The sequence below is a fragment of the Mus musculus genome, chromosome 2, assembly GCF_000001635.26.
Source record: "Mus musculus strain C57BL/6J chromosome 2, GRCm38.p6 C57BL/6J".
In the NCBI taxonomy this organism is placed as follows: domain Eukaryota; kingdom Metazoa; phylum Chordata; class Mammalia; order Rodentia; family Muridae; genus Mus; species Mus musculus.
In genome coordinates this window covers 52442094-52455761 of record NC_000068.7, presented here as the reverse complement: position 1 = coordinate 52455761, position 13668 = coordinate 52442094, and the positions used below count along the sequence as shown (strand labels likewise).

The window sequence follows — 13668 nt, the reverse complement described above, 5'->3', positions numbered from 1 at the left end:
AAGCCACATGACATTTTTACTGGCTTGTCCTGTTCTGTGTTCCTCTTCCTAGGATATCAATAACAAGAGTGACAGCTGACATTTCTCTTGCTAAGAGATCTGTCCTCAACAATCCTAGCAAGAGAGCAATAATTGAACGTTCCAACACCAGATCCAGCTTAGGTAAGATGTTTTCATATGGGCATTCGGTGTATGGGTGGGGAATATCTTGTCCTACTTGGGCACTGACCTACCTGGAGAAGTACTGAATATCTGTGGAGAAAGCCAGCCGTTGGACAGGACAGGGGCAGAGTCCTTGCAGCAGCCAGAATCCTTTTCTCCCTCCCTCCCTCCCTCCCTCCCTCCCTCCCTCCCTCCCTCCTCCCTCTCTTCCTCCCTTCTTCCTCATCCTCTTTCTGCCTCCATCTCTGTCTCTCTCCCCTCTCCCTCCCTCCTCCTTCTCCCCCCTCTCTGTCTCTGTCTGTCTCTCTGTCTCTGTCTTTCTGTCTGTCTCTCCCTTCCTCCCTTCTTCTTCCTCCTCCCCTCTTCCTGTCTGTCTCTCCCTCCCTACCTTTCTCTTCCTCCTCCTCTCTTCCTGTCTCTCTCCCTCCCTCCCTTCCTCCTCCCTCTCTCCCTCCCTCTCTCCCTCCCTCTCTCCCTCCCTCCCTCCCTCCCTCCCTCACTCTTCTTCCTCCCCCTCTCACTTCTAGACACTTAGTGTGGTGGGAGCCGACCTCCTCAGGCCCCTCTACCCAGTTGCTGTTGCACCATGGGGAACCACCTATCTCCTTCCCCCAAACATCCCAATAAGCTTCTGTTGTAGGCGACACATGGCTGACATGGAAGGAAAGAAGATGTTTAGAGAGGGAAGGTAATGATATTCTTGTGTGGCCAACTGGTAGACTCAGAAGAGTCACACCTTTCAGTAGAAATGGTGGCTACCATGATGGCCATGCAGAGAACTTAAACTTGTCTTTTCTGGGTACTTGTTGGAAAGCATCTTTACAAATCTTCCCATGAGGGAGACTATAAAGTTCTCAATGAGTTGGTGTGTGCATAGAAGTGAGCCACTTTGGGAAATGTTCCCCTGAGCCCATGGAAAAAATAATAACAGTTTTGGGAGCTGAGAGAGGGAGATGAACATCTGTAAATCCAGCACCTGGGAGTGGAGTCAAGAGGACCAGGAGTTCAAGGCCAGCATAGACTACAGAAGACCTTGTCTCAAAAGCAAGCAAGTAGCCAAACACAAGGAACATCACTAGTTCCAAAAATGCTGAAACACTCCAGTCTAGTGGTAAAGAGTGTTTATGAAGGGCCTCCAGCACCAGAGTCTATGACTGTCCCAGCTTTGTTTACCAGCAACAAATTTACAAAGAAGGTTCCCTTAGCACCCCTCTGAGAACCTGTCTGATTGTTGCCTTTCTTGAAGAAGATGAGATAGGTAAATAAAAGGGCCTTTGCCTCCCTTATGCCTGTAATTTGCTTATTATACTGTGTATACAGATTTTCCAAGTACTGGGCTCATCACCCACTATGTGATATGGCCTCCTTCTCTACCCAAGTTCCACCACTGCTTACAGCACAGGGCCATTGCCCAAGGGCTTTGAGCATTGCAGCAGTGACTATGAACCTACACTCCAGTTCATTGCTGGTGCATAGGAAATAAAACCCTGGTGTTTCTGAGCTATTTGGACCGAGACTTAGAGCGCCTTGTGGATTCTGGGTCCTGGGGCAGTGCCATTTGTATTGCTGCCTTTTCGTTTCTTCAGAAAAAATATCAAATGTGATTTTACATTATTTTATAATGATATGTGAGGCTTGGAACTAAAACAATGTCAGCTTGTTCTGCTGTAGTTCTGCCTAGAACTGCTTCTTTAAAACTGTGGCAAATCAATTAAAGCACAAATCGAGGACCTACCCCAACATCCTTCTGCTGAAACGGACTGCAGGAAAAATTGGCCTTATTTTCCAAATGGCCTTCTTGAGAAAAATTTCTTTTTAAATTGCTTCTGATGTGCTAGGGGAAAAACTGGATATATGTTCATTATTACTAACAAATGTAGACTATTATCTCATGAGAACTTGGCAGAGATTTTCTTAAATAGCTACCCTGAAAGCTGGTTACTGGAGCATCAGGATGGAGCCTTTCAGGTCATTAGTATTGAATAATGTGAAAGTGATATGTATTTCGTCTACTTAAATTCATATTTTAAAAGAAGATTGTCTCTTTATTTGTGTGTGTATGCCACGTGAATGTGGGTGGGTGAGAAGGCCAGAGAGATCGATCCTCTGGTCCCCTGGAGCAGGATTACAGGTGATCGTAATATGGATGCTGAAAACTGAGTTTAGTCTTCTGGAGGAACAGCGAGTGCCCCCTAACTGCTGAGCCATCCCTCTAGCCCCCATAATCATACTTTTTAAACATAGATCGTGCATTAAATGTCAGTGATTCTTTGAGAAATAAGAAGCTTTTGCTTCTATGCAAAGTCTTCCCCTTAGTAGAATCTAATTCAGATTTGACGCATGAGCCACTACATCGAGTGACTCATAAACTCTATGAAGGACTACTTGCTGCTGTTCTCCATTTTTGAGACCGTATCAGTTTTTGAGGCTGCAGTCTAGGCTGAAACTCTCTGCATTTCCCAGGATAACCTTGAAGTCATGATCCTTCTGCCTCAGTTTCCCAAGTTTTGTGATACCAGGTATTCACTACCAAGCTCAACTTTTATATTTCAGAAAAACATATGCTTTGCTCATATATTTTCCTTCAAACAAACAAACAAACAAGAAGAAGAAGAAGAAGAAGAAGAAGAAGAAGAAGAAGAAGAAGAAGAAGAAGAAGAGGGGCTTGTAAACCACAGTAGCATTAATGTATCGCATCACAGTACTTGGGAAGTAGGGACAGAAAGACCACAATTGGTTTGACCTGCATGGCAAGGCTCTGTCTCAAAACAAAGTACTTGGATTGCTTCAGACATTTGAAAAGAACTAGCATTTTTATTCGACTAAGTTAGAAGATGCAGATTTGGGTCACCTGATGATTGCAAGGAGCCAGATAGGTTTGAATCACGATACAGTACAACATTTGAATATAGTCAGCTGTGTGTGTGTGTGTGTGTATGTTAGTTATACTTATAGTAACTATACCTTAAACAACTCCACTGGCTCTAAAGCTTAAATTCAACTAGACTTGGTAATCTTCCGATTGTCTGAGGAAGCTCACAACCATTAGCCAGGATACAAAAATGTGCATAACAGCCCCTTTCCATCCCTCAAACGTGTTTCCTAAATGTGGATCTTGTTAAAAGCAACCCCCAAATGGAATCACTGTAGCTATATAAATAATGCTATGCTAGGGCCGTGTGTATAAAGCACACCAAGAGACCTGGCTCAAGTTCTTCTACCACTGTTTTATTCTAAGCACAATTTTATCTTTAGAAAAGATTTTTAAAAAGAACAGACACTGTGTGGCATACACCTTTAATCTCAGCACTCAGGAGCTAGAGGCAGGCAGACCTCTGTGAGTTAGACACCAGCCTAGTTGACAGAGCATGTTCTAGGCCAGCCAGACCTACATAATAAGACTATGTCTGAAAAAGAAAAAAAGATTTTTGTTAGATGGGTCTATGAAAATCCAAAACAGTTTGTTCTACTGTATAGACAGATACACACATCTGAAAGCTTATACTATTTCTTTTTTAGCATAAGTAATAATTACTGAGACTAACCACTACCTGCCATTTTATTTGTTTCCCCTTTCAGCGGAAGTACAAAGTGAAATTGAAAGAATTTTTGAGTTGGCAAGATCTTTGCAATTGGTTGTTCTTGATGCAGACACCATCAACCACCCAGCACAGCTGATAAAGACATCCTTAGCACCCATCATCGTCCACGTGAAGGTCTCGTCCCCAAAGGTAATCAGCACATCCCTGTCTACACTCTAGAAACTTCCCTCTTGAGGGATGTCTCGGCCCTTTGAGTTTTGGGGGCAGAAGAATGTCTCCAGAGTCTGTTAGTGAGCACATTTTAAAATAGTACTCAAGTTCTAGGGTAGCCGAGAATAATACTACATCTCTTTGAGAAGTTCCTGCCTGCTGTCAGCTTGATAAAATACAAACAGAGCTTAAGGAAGGAAAATTAAAAGTAGACTCTTCATTTTCATAGGCTGCATATTCCCTCTTGGCCAATGTCCTCTTTGATACCAATTCCTAAATCACCTGTATTCTCTGCCCAGTTGGGAGAGGGGATATATAATCCAGAGAGAGGTCTTAAGTAAGGTGAAAGATCGCCATGTAACCATCTCCTACACCAATCCTACAGGCCTTCTCATCTGTGTGTAGCTGGGCTCCTTAAGGAACATAGTTCTGCCTTGGTTAAGCACAACTGGCCATGATGCTACCAAATGACTGGAATAGAGGAAGAAGGCCCCGATTCCACTTTTGATTTTGATGTCCTTTTATTTCTTACATTTACTTAGTTGGTATTTTTGTTTGTTTGTTTTTAAAGTCTGTGTGTGAACTTGTGCTGTCACAGCTTATGTGTGGAGGCCAGAGGACAACTCAAGGAAGTCAATTCCCTCCTTTCACCATGTGGGCTCTGAGGATGGAACTCGGGTCATCAGGCTTGGTAGCATTCACCGTCACCCACTGAGCCTTCTCACTGTCCCCGCTTTTGCTTTGGAACAGTGATGGTGTTCTAAAAATAAATATGAAATAGAAACCCATGAGAGGCGTTGCCTTAATACTTAGCTCCTTTCCAAGGCCTCCTTGAATGAGTTTGGTTTGCCTAAATGCAAATTCAACCCCCTATCCAAACAGCGGTCTCCTTTTGTGGTCAAAGAAAAGCCTAGAGAAGCTGAGACTTGTCACCCTCCCCAAGTTCTCAGCCTCCTGGAGGGCACAGCTCTTCTACAATAAGAGTGGGACTCCCAAACTATGATCAGGTAATTCTGGAGAGTGGGTAGAACAGACCAGCATTCCCTTGACCACTGGAAGTATCCTTGCCCCTAGTCCAAGCATCCTCTGCAGTGAGGCTGTCACCCACACCCCCACAGACACTGCTGGTGTCTGGAAGTCCAGGATCAGGCACTTGCATGGACTCATGCACTAAGGTATCACAGAACTTCATGAAGGAGCATGTTGAAGCGGGGAAAGCCCTGCTAAAGCATAAGCAAAAACTGAAAGGGAGAGTGTATGGCCAAATGCAGCTACAGCTATGTCCAAAGCTGTAGATATGTCTGTCTCTTATCCAGCAATGTTTCAACACAAATGTTTTACCTAGGTTTTCAATCCTGAAATAGTTTGATTAATTTAAATTTAAATCAACTATTTCATTAATTTATTAAAAATATAACATGCATGACCCTGATACCTGGCATGAAGATAATGAACTCAAGTATTACTGGACCAAATAATATCAAAATATTGACTCAACATAAGGAGGAACAGACCAGCTCTTTCTCTTTGACAGGAAGCTTTGAAATCTACAAGAGACATAAAAGTCTAGGTGGGAAGCGAGGCTGTCATCAGGAGCCCACAGGGAGCTAGGGCAGGATAGCTATGTTCAGTCCACTCTAGGCCCGTAGCATAGAGATTCTACGTAGGTGATTTCTCACACTGGAGATCCTTTTTACTAATCCTCAGGGTTACATAAACTGGGAAAAAAAAAATCTGAGCCCAGTGTTTGTGGTTTCCTTTCACCTCGTTGACAATCTCTTGGGTTCCTGTCATCTTGTCAGGTTTTACAGCGGCTGATTAAGTCCAGAGGAAAGTCCCAAAGCAAACACTTGAATGTTCAACTGGTGGCGGCCGATAAACTGGCCCAGTGCCCGCCTGTAAGTAAAATCTCTTTTTCTCTTAATCATTGATGACCGTAGGGAGGTTTTTCTTTCAATATTACATCATGGCTTTTATTCTACAGAGGTGGTGGTGGTGGTGGTGGTGGTGGTGGTGGTGGTGGAGGTAGAGATGGAGGTGGTGGTGGTGGTGGTGGTGGAGGTAGAGATGGAGGTGGTGGTGGTGGTGGTGGTGGAGGTAGAGATGGAGGTGGTGGTGGTGGTGGTGGTGGAGGTAGAGATGGAGGTGGTGGTGGTGGTGGTGGTGGTGGTGGTGGTGGTGGTAGAGATGGAGGTGGTGGTGGTGGTGGTGGTGGTGATGGTGGTGGTGGTGGTGGTAGAGATGGTGGTGGTAGAGATGGAGGTGGTGGTGGTGGTGGTGGTGATGATGGTGGTGGTGGTGGTGGTGGTGGTAGAGATGGAGGTGGTGGTGGTGGTGGTGGTGGTGAGTGGTTTCTTGGAGTGAGCTGCTGATGTTACATTGGGTGGACTCAGACTTCCAGAACAGGATAGTGTTTGCCTTGTCCTGAGAGCTGAACTCCAAGTCTGAAACCCACTCTCTTTCCTTCTTCCCTGATTACCTTGCACCCAGGCACCACATCCAGTCACACATGTTGCACTTGTAAGAAAAGAGCCAGCTCACCTTTCCTTTAGCTTCCCTGCTAGAAGATAGTGGTGGGCACAAAAGAGTGTAAGGCTGAAGGTTAAAGCTGGATTCCAACTAGAGGTCTCTGTGTTGCTAACAGATAAAGGGATAAGTGTTGAGGGGTTGAAAGCCTACATGCTGCCTAGTGTCATTGCTAGAAAGCATCTGCAGGATTAGAAGGCACACATTGCTGGGCTGGGCTGGGCTGGGCTGGGCTGGGCTGGGCTGGGCTGGGCTGGGCTGGGCTGGGCTGGCAACGGTAACTGTTTTCATAGACATTCAGAGCATGGTAGATTAGCCATATCTGTGCCTGCTCAATTAACTGATGGTTTCTGTGCCTAGGTTTCTCTAAAAGAAATAACCATTGTCTTGGTTGAGTCACTAGATTTTTTAAAATATTTATATAAGGGTCATGTATGTTCTGTGAAAGTATAGAATCCAATTCATGTACTTGGAGAGATGACACAGCAAGGCTGTTCAAAGCACAGACAAGTTATATAAACCTAAGCAAGATACCTACTGCACAGGATTGGGGTAAAAATTCAAGAGGCACCTGCATGCATATGAGAGAAAGTTCTTAGAACAGTGCCTGGCACACGATATATGCTGTCCAGGAGCCACTGATGCCATTTCCCAGGTATGCTCCATGCTGTGCCATGCATGATCTGTTAGACTCTGTGAGGATGTTCCTCTCAGGTTCAAGGTTGGACCACACTTCCCCATCATAGTGGGCCCATAATAAATGTGTGGTGAAGGAGTGAAGAACGAATGAAAGGGTGTACAGAGAAGAAAAGCAAGAACAACAATACATCCTTTCATTAGATGTTTAACACGGGCCGGACAGCTCGCTGGATGCTTTCCACTCTTTGTCATCCTCACTCTGAACAAAGTCCCACTTATCATCAAAGTAACTTAAGCCAGAGTTGATTGATGAGTCTGTTGAGATCACAAAGCAGATTAAGCTTAGAAGTGGGTCTGGCTTCCAACCAGTTTCTTCTTCTCCACCACCACCTACCTTCCTCACACAATACAGTTATCAGGTTACCCACCCTGCAGATAGACCCAGGGATCTATGTTTAGTGCCACATAGTCTACTAAAGATGTCACTTACAGAATGGAATGTTTGGTTAAAACGCTGAGAAACTATACAAGAATGTGTCACCTAAGCCCTGGCCCTGCCATGTTTCACAGCTGTAGAAACATAATCTTTACTGAAGATTATTTCTTCAGTATTATTTTAGCAAAATAATCTTTATAGGTACTAAAAGCCAGGAACTGTGCTATTCATTCTGCTATTTAGGACAATCTTAGAATCATAGTTATAATCAGTTTGACATTCTAGGAAGCAGTCACTAAAAAACGGAAATGGAGTTACAAGAGATTTATTGGAGAAAATATCTTTTCTTCTTATGTCAGTTTATTAACCCTCAGCTAAAGGGACTATAGAGAAAGTAATGTATGACAATCGAGGTTTTTGGGGTGCTGAGGGCATTACTGAAGTTTTTAGAGTGAAATCCTTGCCTTCAGTCACCCTAACAAGCAAGGTCCCACTACCTATCTTCACTGTGCCAACTAAGCAGCAGGAAATCAATATGACCACTCTGGGGAGAAGAACAAAGGGATCTAGCAGTTCCCCATGAAGTCCTCCTTCAGGATGCTGGCATGAAGTTTTGGCTTAAAAAAGGGACAAAAATTTCTGGTTCTGGTGTGGTCCAGCTCATCATTAACACATCACATCTCCCTCTGCCCTACAAGCTGTCATCTGTGGGAAACCTCTTCTTCCTCGGACACCAACCATGGCTTCAGCCTTCCTATGCACCACCAAAGGGTTCCTGAGTAAATTCTAATCCCTTGGAGTTCGTTGCTTCAGTAGTCTGATAGCCCAAGAGAAGTTCACAAGTAGAATGTCTTCCCTCATGCCAGGATAGTTACAAGCATCCTTTACCATGGTGCATCTGCACAATGTGCTGCCTCTGAGATAGATGGGACCAAAATTAGACACACTCACATACATACATGTAAGCCACATGGTGGGTTTGTCTCCAGGTCTGCAATCTCAACTTGTCAGGGTATTGGAAGGACTTCCCTCCTCTACCACTCTGTTAGCAAGACAGACACATTCTTGTTCTGAATAATTGGTCAGAAAGCCTAGCATTTTCAACAAACAGTCAGAGCACTTAAGGTAACCACATACCTAACATTTTCTAATGTTTGATATTGTGTGCATAGCATTCCTCCTTCTGGGAAAGAATCATGCGTTCTATTTTGGCCCACATGAAGAAATGTTCAGATCACAAGAGCTAGAAGCAATTTAAAAATGTGTCTGCATTTATCCCTTCACTTCAAGACATCGTTATCACTGTCTCCCAGAGCCTGGCGATCACTGGGACATTTCAGTTCCTTTGAAAGGGTCTGCAGCTTGCTTACTTGGCGTCTATGTCCCCAGTCTGCTGAGTCAGCAGACTCCAGGAGCAGGGTCTCACACTGCAGTGATATCACAGGCTCTGAAAAGGGACCTCGCAAAAAGCCACTAATGGAAAAAATTAACTTTCTGTAGCTAGAAGGATGAGTCTGGGTCCAGGGACTATCAGGTACAGACTATTGGATGGTCTCAGAAGATATAGGGAAAGGAACACTTTTATTTTTTTCTTAAAAAGATGTTTAAGGAAATGCTAATGAAAACACTGGCCATCAGGTTTCTCTGTTTAGAAGTCCAGTTTTGCTAACGTGCTCTCTGTATATCCAGCAGGATAGAGGGTATCTTGTGCATCTCAGTAATGTGTTTGCAGGCCTTTTTCCACAGAAAAGCCTGTGGGTTTAATGTTTCATGGAACACTTAACGGGAAATACAGTTCTGTTCCAATCTTCTCATTTTACAAGTGAGGGAACTGAGAACAAGAAGCAGTGAACTGGCCTTCCAAAGGCTAGATGTCTTGGGGAATGATAGTGTCTTAATTCAGGAAGACTCGAGATCAGTGGTTCTCAGCCTGTGGGTCATGATTCCATTGGGAGTTGCAAATCAAATATCCTGCATATCAGATATTTACATTATAATTGATAACAGTAGCAAAATTACTATTACAAATAGCAACAATATAATTTTATGGTTGGGGTCACTATAATATGAGGAACTATATTAAAAGGTAACAGCAGTAGGAAGGTTGAGAACCAATACTCTAGATGGCAAATAGCAGTAGGTTAATTACTACATATATTAGAGTTTCTGTTGCTATGATAAACACTATGACTACAAGGAACCTGGAAAGGAAAGGGTTTATTAAAGCTTGTAGTCCATGACTTATGGAAGTCCGCGCAGGAACTCAGGTCAAAAACCTGGGAGAATGAACTAAAGCAGAAGCACTCTGAAGAACTCTACTCAATGGATTGTTCCTTGAGGTCTTCTCAGCCTGCTTCTAAGATCACCCAAGACCACTAACCCAGGGGTAGCACTGCCCACAGAGATGGGCCCTTCCTCATCCATCATCAATCTAGAAAACTTTGGGAGGCATTTTCTCAATTGAGATTCCCTCTCTCCCCAAATGACTCTAGTTGTGTCAAGTTGACATATGCTAGGCAGCACACTGCATATTCTCCACAGGAAAGAACACTGGGCTTCATTGGCAAGTATTTTGCTAAGAGAAGAGTCAATAAACTTTTTAATAAAGGGCCAGAGAGTAAATAATTAAGGTTTGTTGAGCTGGGTGGTATTATTTCCAAAACTCTTCAACTTTGCCTTTGAGTAGCAATGAACATGCATATAAAACATGGGAATGATTGAACTCCATTCAAACTTTGTAGAAGCCAGAGGCAGGACCGGAGCAGCTGAAAGAAATTGCCACTCTTCTTCTAGGACAAACTTTGTCATCTATTACTGCAAAATAAATAGTCTTAAAAGTAGAGATTTCAAACAGGCTGGTGGGTAGCAATCAGCTGATAGTTGACAGATCTCTCAGCGGGGGTTAAGTAGAAGAAACTCAACCTGTTGTTCCTTTCCACTTGGTTCAGGGTCTTTGTCATGAGCCCTTTTCTGCGGGACTATGGCCTTCTATGTGATCAAATACCATAGTCTCCTCAGGGTCCATCTTAGGTTCCATCCCAGCATCTCCTCAGCATTTAGCTGATCCAAGTGATCACAGAGGCCTCTCAGATCCAAGGAGAGAGGGCATATGGTTCCATCTCAGTACAGAGAGGACCAAGGGATTTGTTGTCATTTAAAAGTCTGCTCTAGAAAGAAAAAGTTAACACCCAGTAAAGAGGCAAACAGGAAAGTGTCCCCAGGCCCTGAGATGCGGGACCCCTTGCAGACTCTTTGTTGTGTGGATAACCAGATTATGTGTTATGAGATAACACATATGATTGACATAAACTTAGCAAAACCACCAAGTGCTTTTCCCATGGACAGCACTGCCAGATATTGTTCGTCTTTGAGCAATAAGAATGGACAGCATAGAGAGACATGGAGGGGAAACGTTGAGATTCTCGTCTTTGTGTGAGCGCTACCAATTAGTGGCGAGAACTAATTTTTTTCTTTAGTGCCTTAAAAAAGGAGCTTCTGCCAGAGTCTGCCACTATTATTTGGCTTCACTTTATCTCCACAAGATGGCCTAGGTCCTTAAACAACAACAGATATCTAAATGTGGACTCTGGTTTCCAGTTAGTGAGCTGAGTACTCCAGAGCTCAGAGACTTCGATAATGCAAATCATACCATTTTGTTGTGAAGGTAACATTTACTCGCTGCTTGTTATGTAATTAGTATTAGAGTTGAGCCATCCACCCATGCTAATTTATAGAAACATATGTATTCTTTCACTGTATTTATAGATTTTAATTGCCTTCTTCAGGGTATGAGCATCTTTTCCTTTTCGGAGGAAAGGCCAAGCTCCACTTGTCCCAGTAGCGTGGTAACAAGAGAAGCATAATGCTTGGTGAGAAAAGCAGATAGACAATGGGATGACAAATGAAATATAATCCTTTAATCCCACTTAGTAACAGGCTGGCTTGTATTACCAAATGCTGACCCGGTGGCTCTTTGAGCTGCTAATGGCTTTTTGTCTGTATAAAATGACATCAACCACTTCTTCTATAAGAGGTGAGTTCGTCTTCTCAGCAGAGGCTTGCTTGTAAACCTCTAACATTCTGAGAACCAGAATGGGTCTCTTCTCATCTACTTCATTTCCCATTGCTAAATGGGCTCCAAGTCATCCTACCGTGCAGGCAAGTGCCGAGGGGAATTTTCCACCGCCCGGTTCCAGCAATATTTAAATTCTTGAGAATCATACAGATTCACTCGTCTGCCTGACAGATTCTCTCCGATGCTGCGTTCATTCGTATGAAACCCTGGATGCTCGATGTTTAATTTTTCATACTGCTTCTTAAAAACAGGATAATCTGTTCCACATCTTCTCTTCACAGAAAAAGGCCCCCACAGGATAGAATTTCATTCTACACATTTCTAGAAATTTCAAGCAACCAACCTGGGTGTAGTATGGTGGAAATGGTCCCTTTCCTCCAGGGCTATGATATAACACATAGAATTGGCATGAACTTAACAAAACCATTGAGGGCCCAATATTGTTACAGTCTTTGAGGAATCAGAATGGGCAGCATAGAGAGAAGGGGGGGGGGAAACATATTGAGATTCAAAATCAGTGTTCCTATATTCTCACTTTTGTGTCAGCACCACAACTGTGGCAAGAACTGATTTTTTTTTTTCTTTAGTACCTTAAAAAAGGAGCTTCTGCCAGAGTCTGCCACTATTATTTGGCTTCACTTTTTAATCTCCACAAGACGGCCTAGGTCCTTAGACAGAAACAGATATCTAAATGTGGACTCTGGAATAATGCAAATCACACAATGTTGATGTGAAGGTAACATTTACTGGATGCCTGTTATGTAACTGATATTAGAGTTGAGCCATCCAGCCATACTAATTTACTGAATAGCATATGCTGATCGTTCTTCTTAAATGGTGACACCTTAGAGGCCTCTCTATATTACAATAGTAAAGAAATAGAGGTGTAAGAATCTAATATTGCCTACTTCCTTTAAGAAATAGGAGAGATGACAGCTTATTGGTTAAGAGCACTGACTGCTCTTCTAGTGGACTTTGGGACTCCCAGCACTTACATGGCACCTTATAACCTTGTGTAACTCCAGTTCCAGGGAATCCAATACCCTCTTCTGACCTCCTTGGGCACCAGATATTCATGTGGTGCACAGACATATATGCAGGCAAAACCACTCATACACATGAAGTAAAAAACAAACAAAGTTAATCTAAAATTAAAGGGAGGTAAAGCTAGCAGCATAATTGGTTTCTAAGGTTTGTAAGCTTTGTGTTAAAAATATTAAGTTACGACTTCCTACTGTAACACGGTGGACAGGATACCTGAGTAGTTTGTATTTTGTAGTCATTAAGGAAAACTAACCAGTCATTCTCTGTATGTTCTCCCTCCCAAAAGAATACAAACAAATGACATTTACTCCCTTCCTGAATACTACTGATTGCTTTGTAAAAACTGGAGGGACCATTTCAGTTTGCTCCTTGTCTGGGTTTTAGCACAGACAGCTCCTGCAGAGGCACACAATAATCCGCAGTGAAACTGCTTAACAAGGGAGGTGGGGAGGTACTTGGGACTTTTTGAAACATCGAAACCCTTCACACTTTCTTATCTCTTTCGAGCCTTGTTCTTCTCCCAGCTCTGAGTATATGCCAGGCCTGTTTCTACAACCTAGAACTCACAGTGCTTTTGTACTCTGTGAACACCAGGTCTCCTGCCTGTTCCTGCTCCATTGCTGTTTGTTTGGGGTCCAACATGCCTCAACTGCAGAAAGGGCTCCATCCTAGGATGCCAGAGGTGTTCGGCATGCCAGCTCTCTGGACCATGCCCTGCTCCTTTTTCATCATGGGCGTCACCTCAGGCCTCATAGGGGAGGGGCAAACTGCTCTCTGCCAGGGACTTTTGCCATTTAAATGGTTCTCTTTGTCTCTTTCCATGCTTAGGACCTCCTGCATTGCCTGGGAAGTGGCTGATGAGACTTGACTTTTAAGTTCATTCTAAAATGTGGCAAGGCTGGTTTGCAGAACCGGTTTGGTTGCTTCACTTTGCATTTCTCTTTGAGTTTGTATATATATTTTACAAATCCCCGCCCTGGTGTCATTCGAGTGCACTGTTCTGTTCAGCTGTGTTATTTTCTAAACAGAAGAAT

At 43.4% G+C, this 13668-nt stretch overlaps 1 protein-coding gene across 11 annotated transcripts in view; it reads left to right on the top strand.

The window, feature by feature from the left end:
- The window catches only part of Cacnb4 (calcium channel, voltage-dependent, beta 4 subunit), a 248290-nt gene that overhangs the window by 220848 nt on the left and 13774 nt on the right, over positions 1-13668 (top strand). For all 11 annotated transcript variants that reach the window (NM_001037099.2, NM_001285426.1, NM_001285428.1 and 8 more), the window contains 3 exons: positions 53-162; positions 3742-3893; positions 5717-5812. In NM_001037099.2, the coding sequence (NP_001032176.1) occupies positions 53-162; positions 3742-3893; positions 5717-5812 (358 nt within the window). The remainder of the gene's footprint in view (positions 1-52; positions 163-3741; positions 3894-5716; positions 5813-13668) is intronic.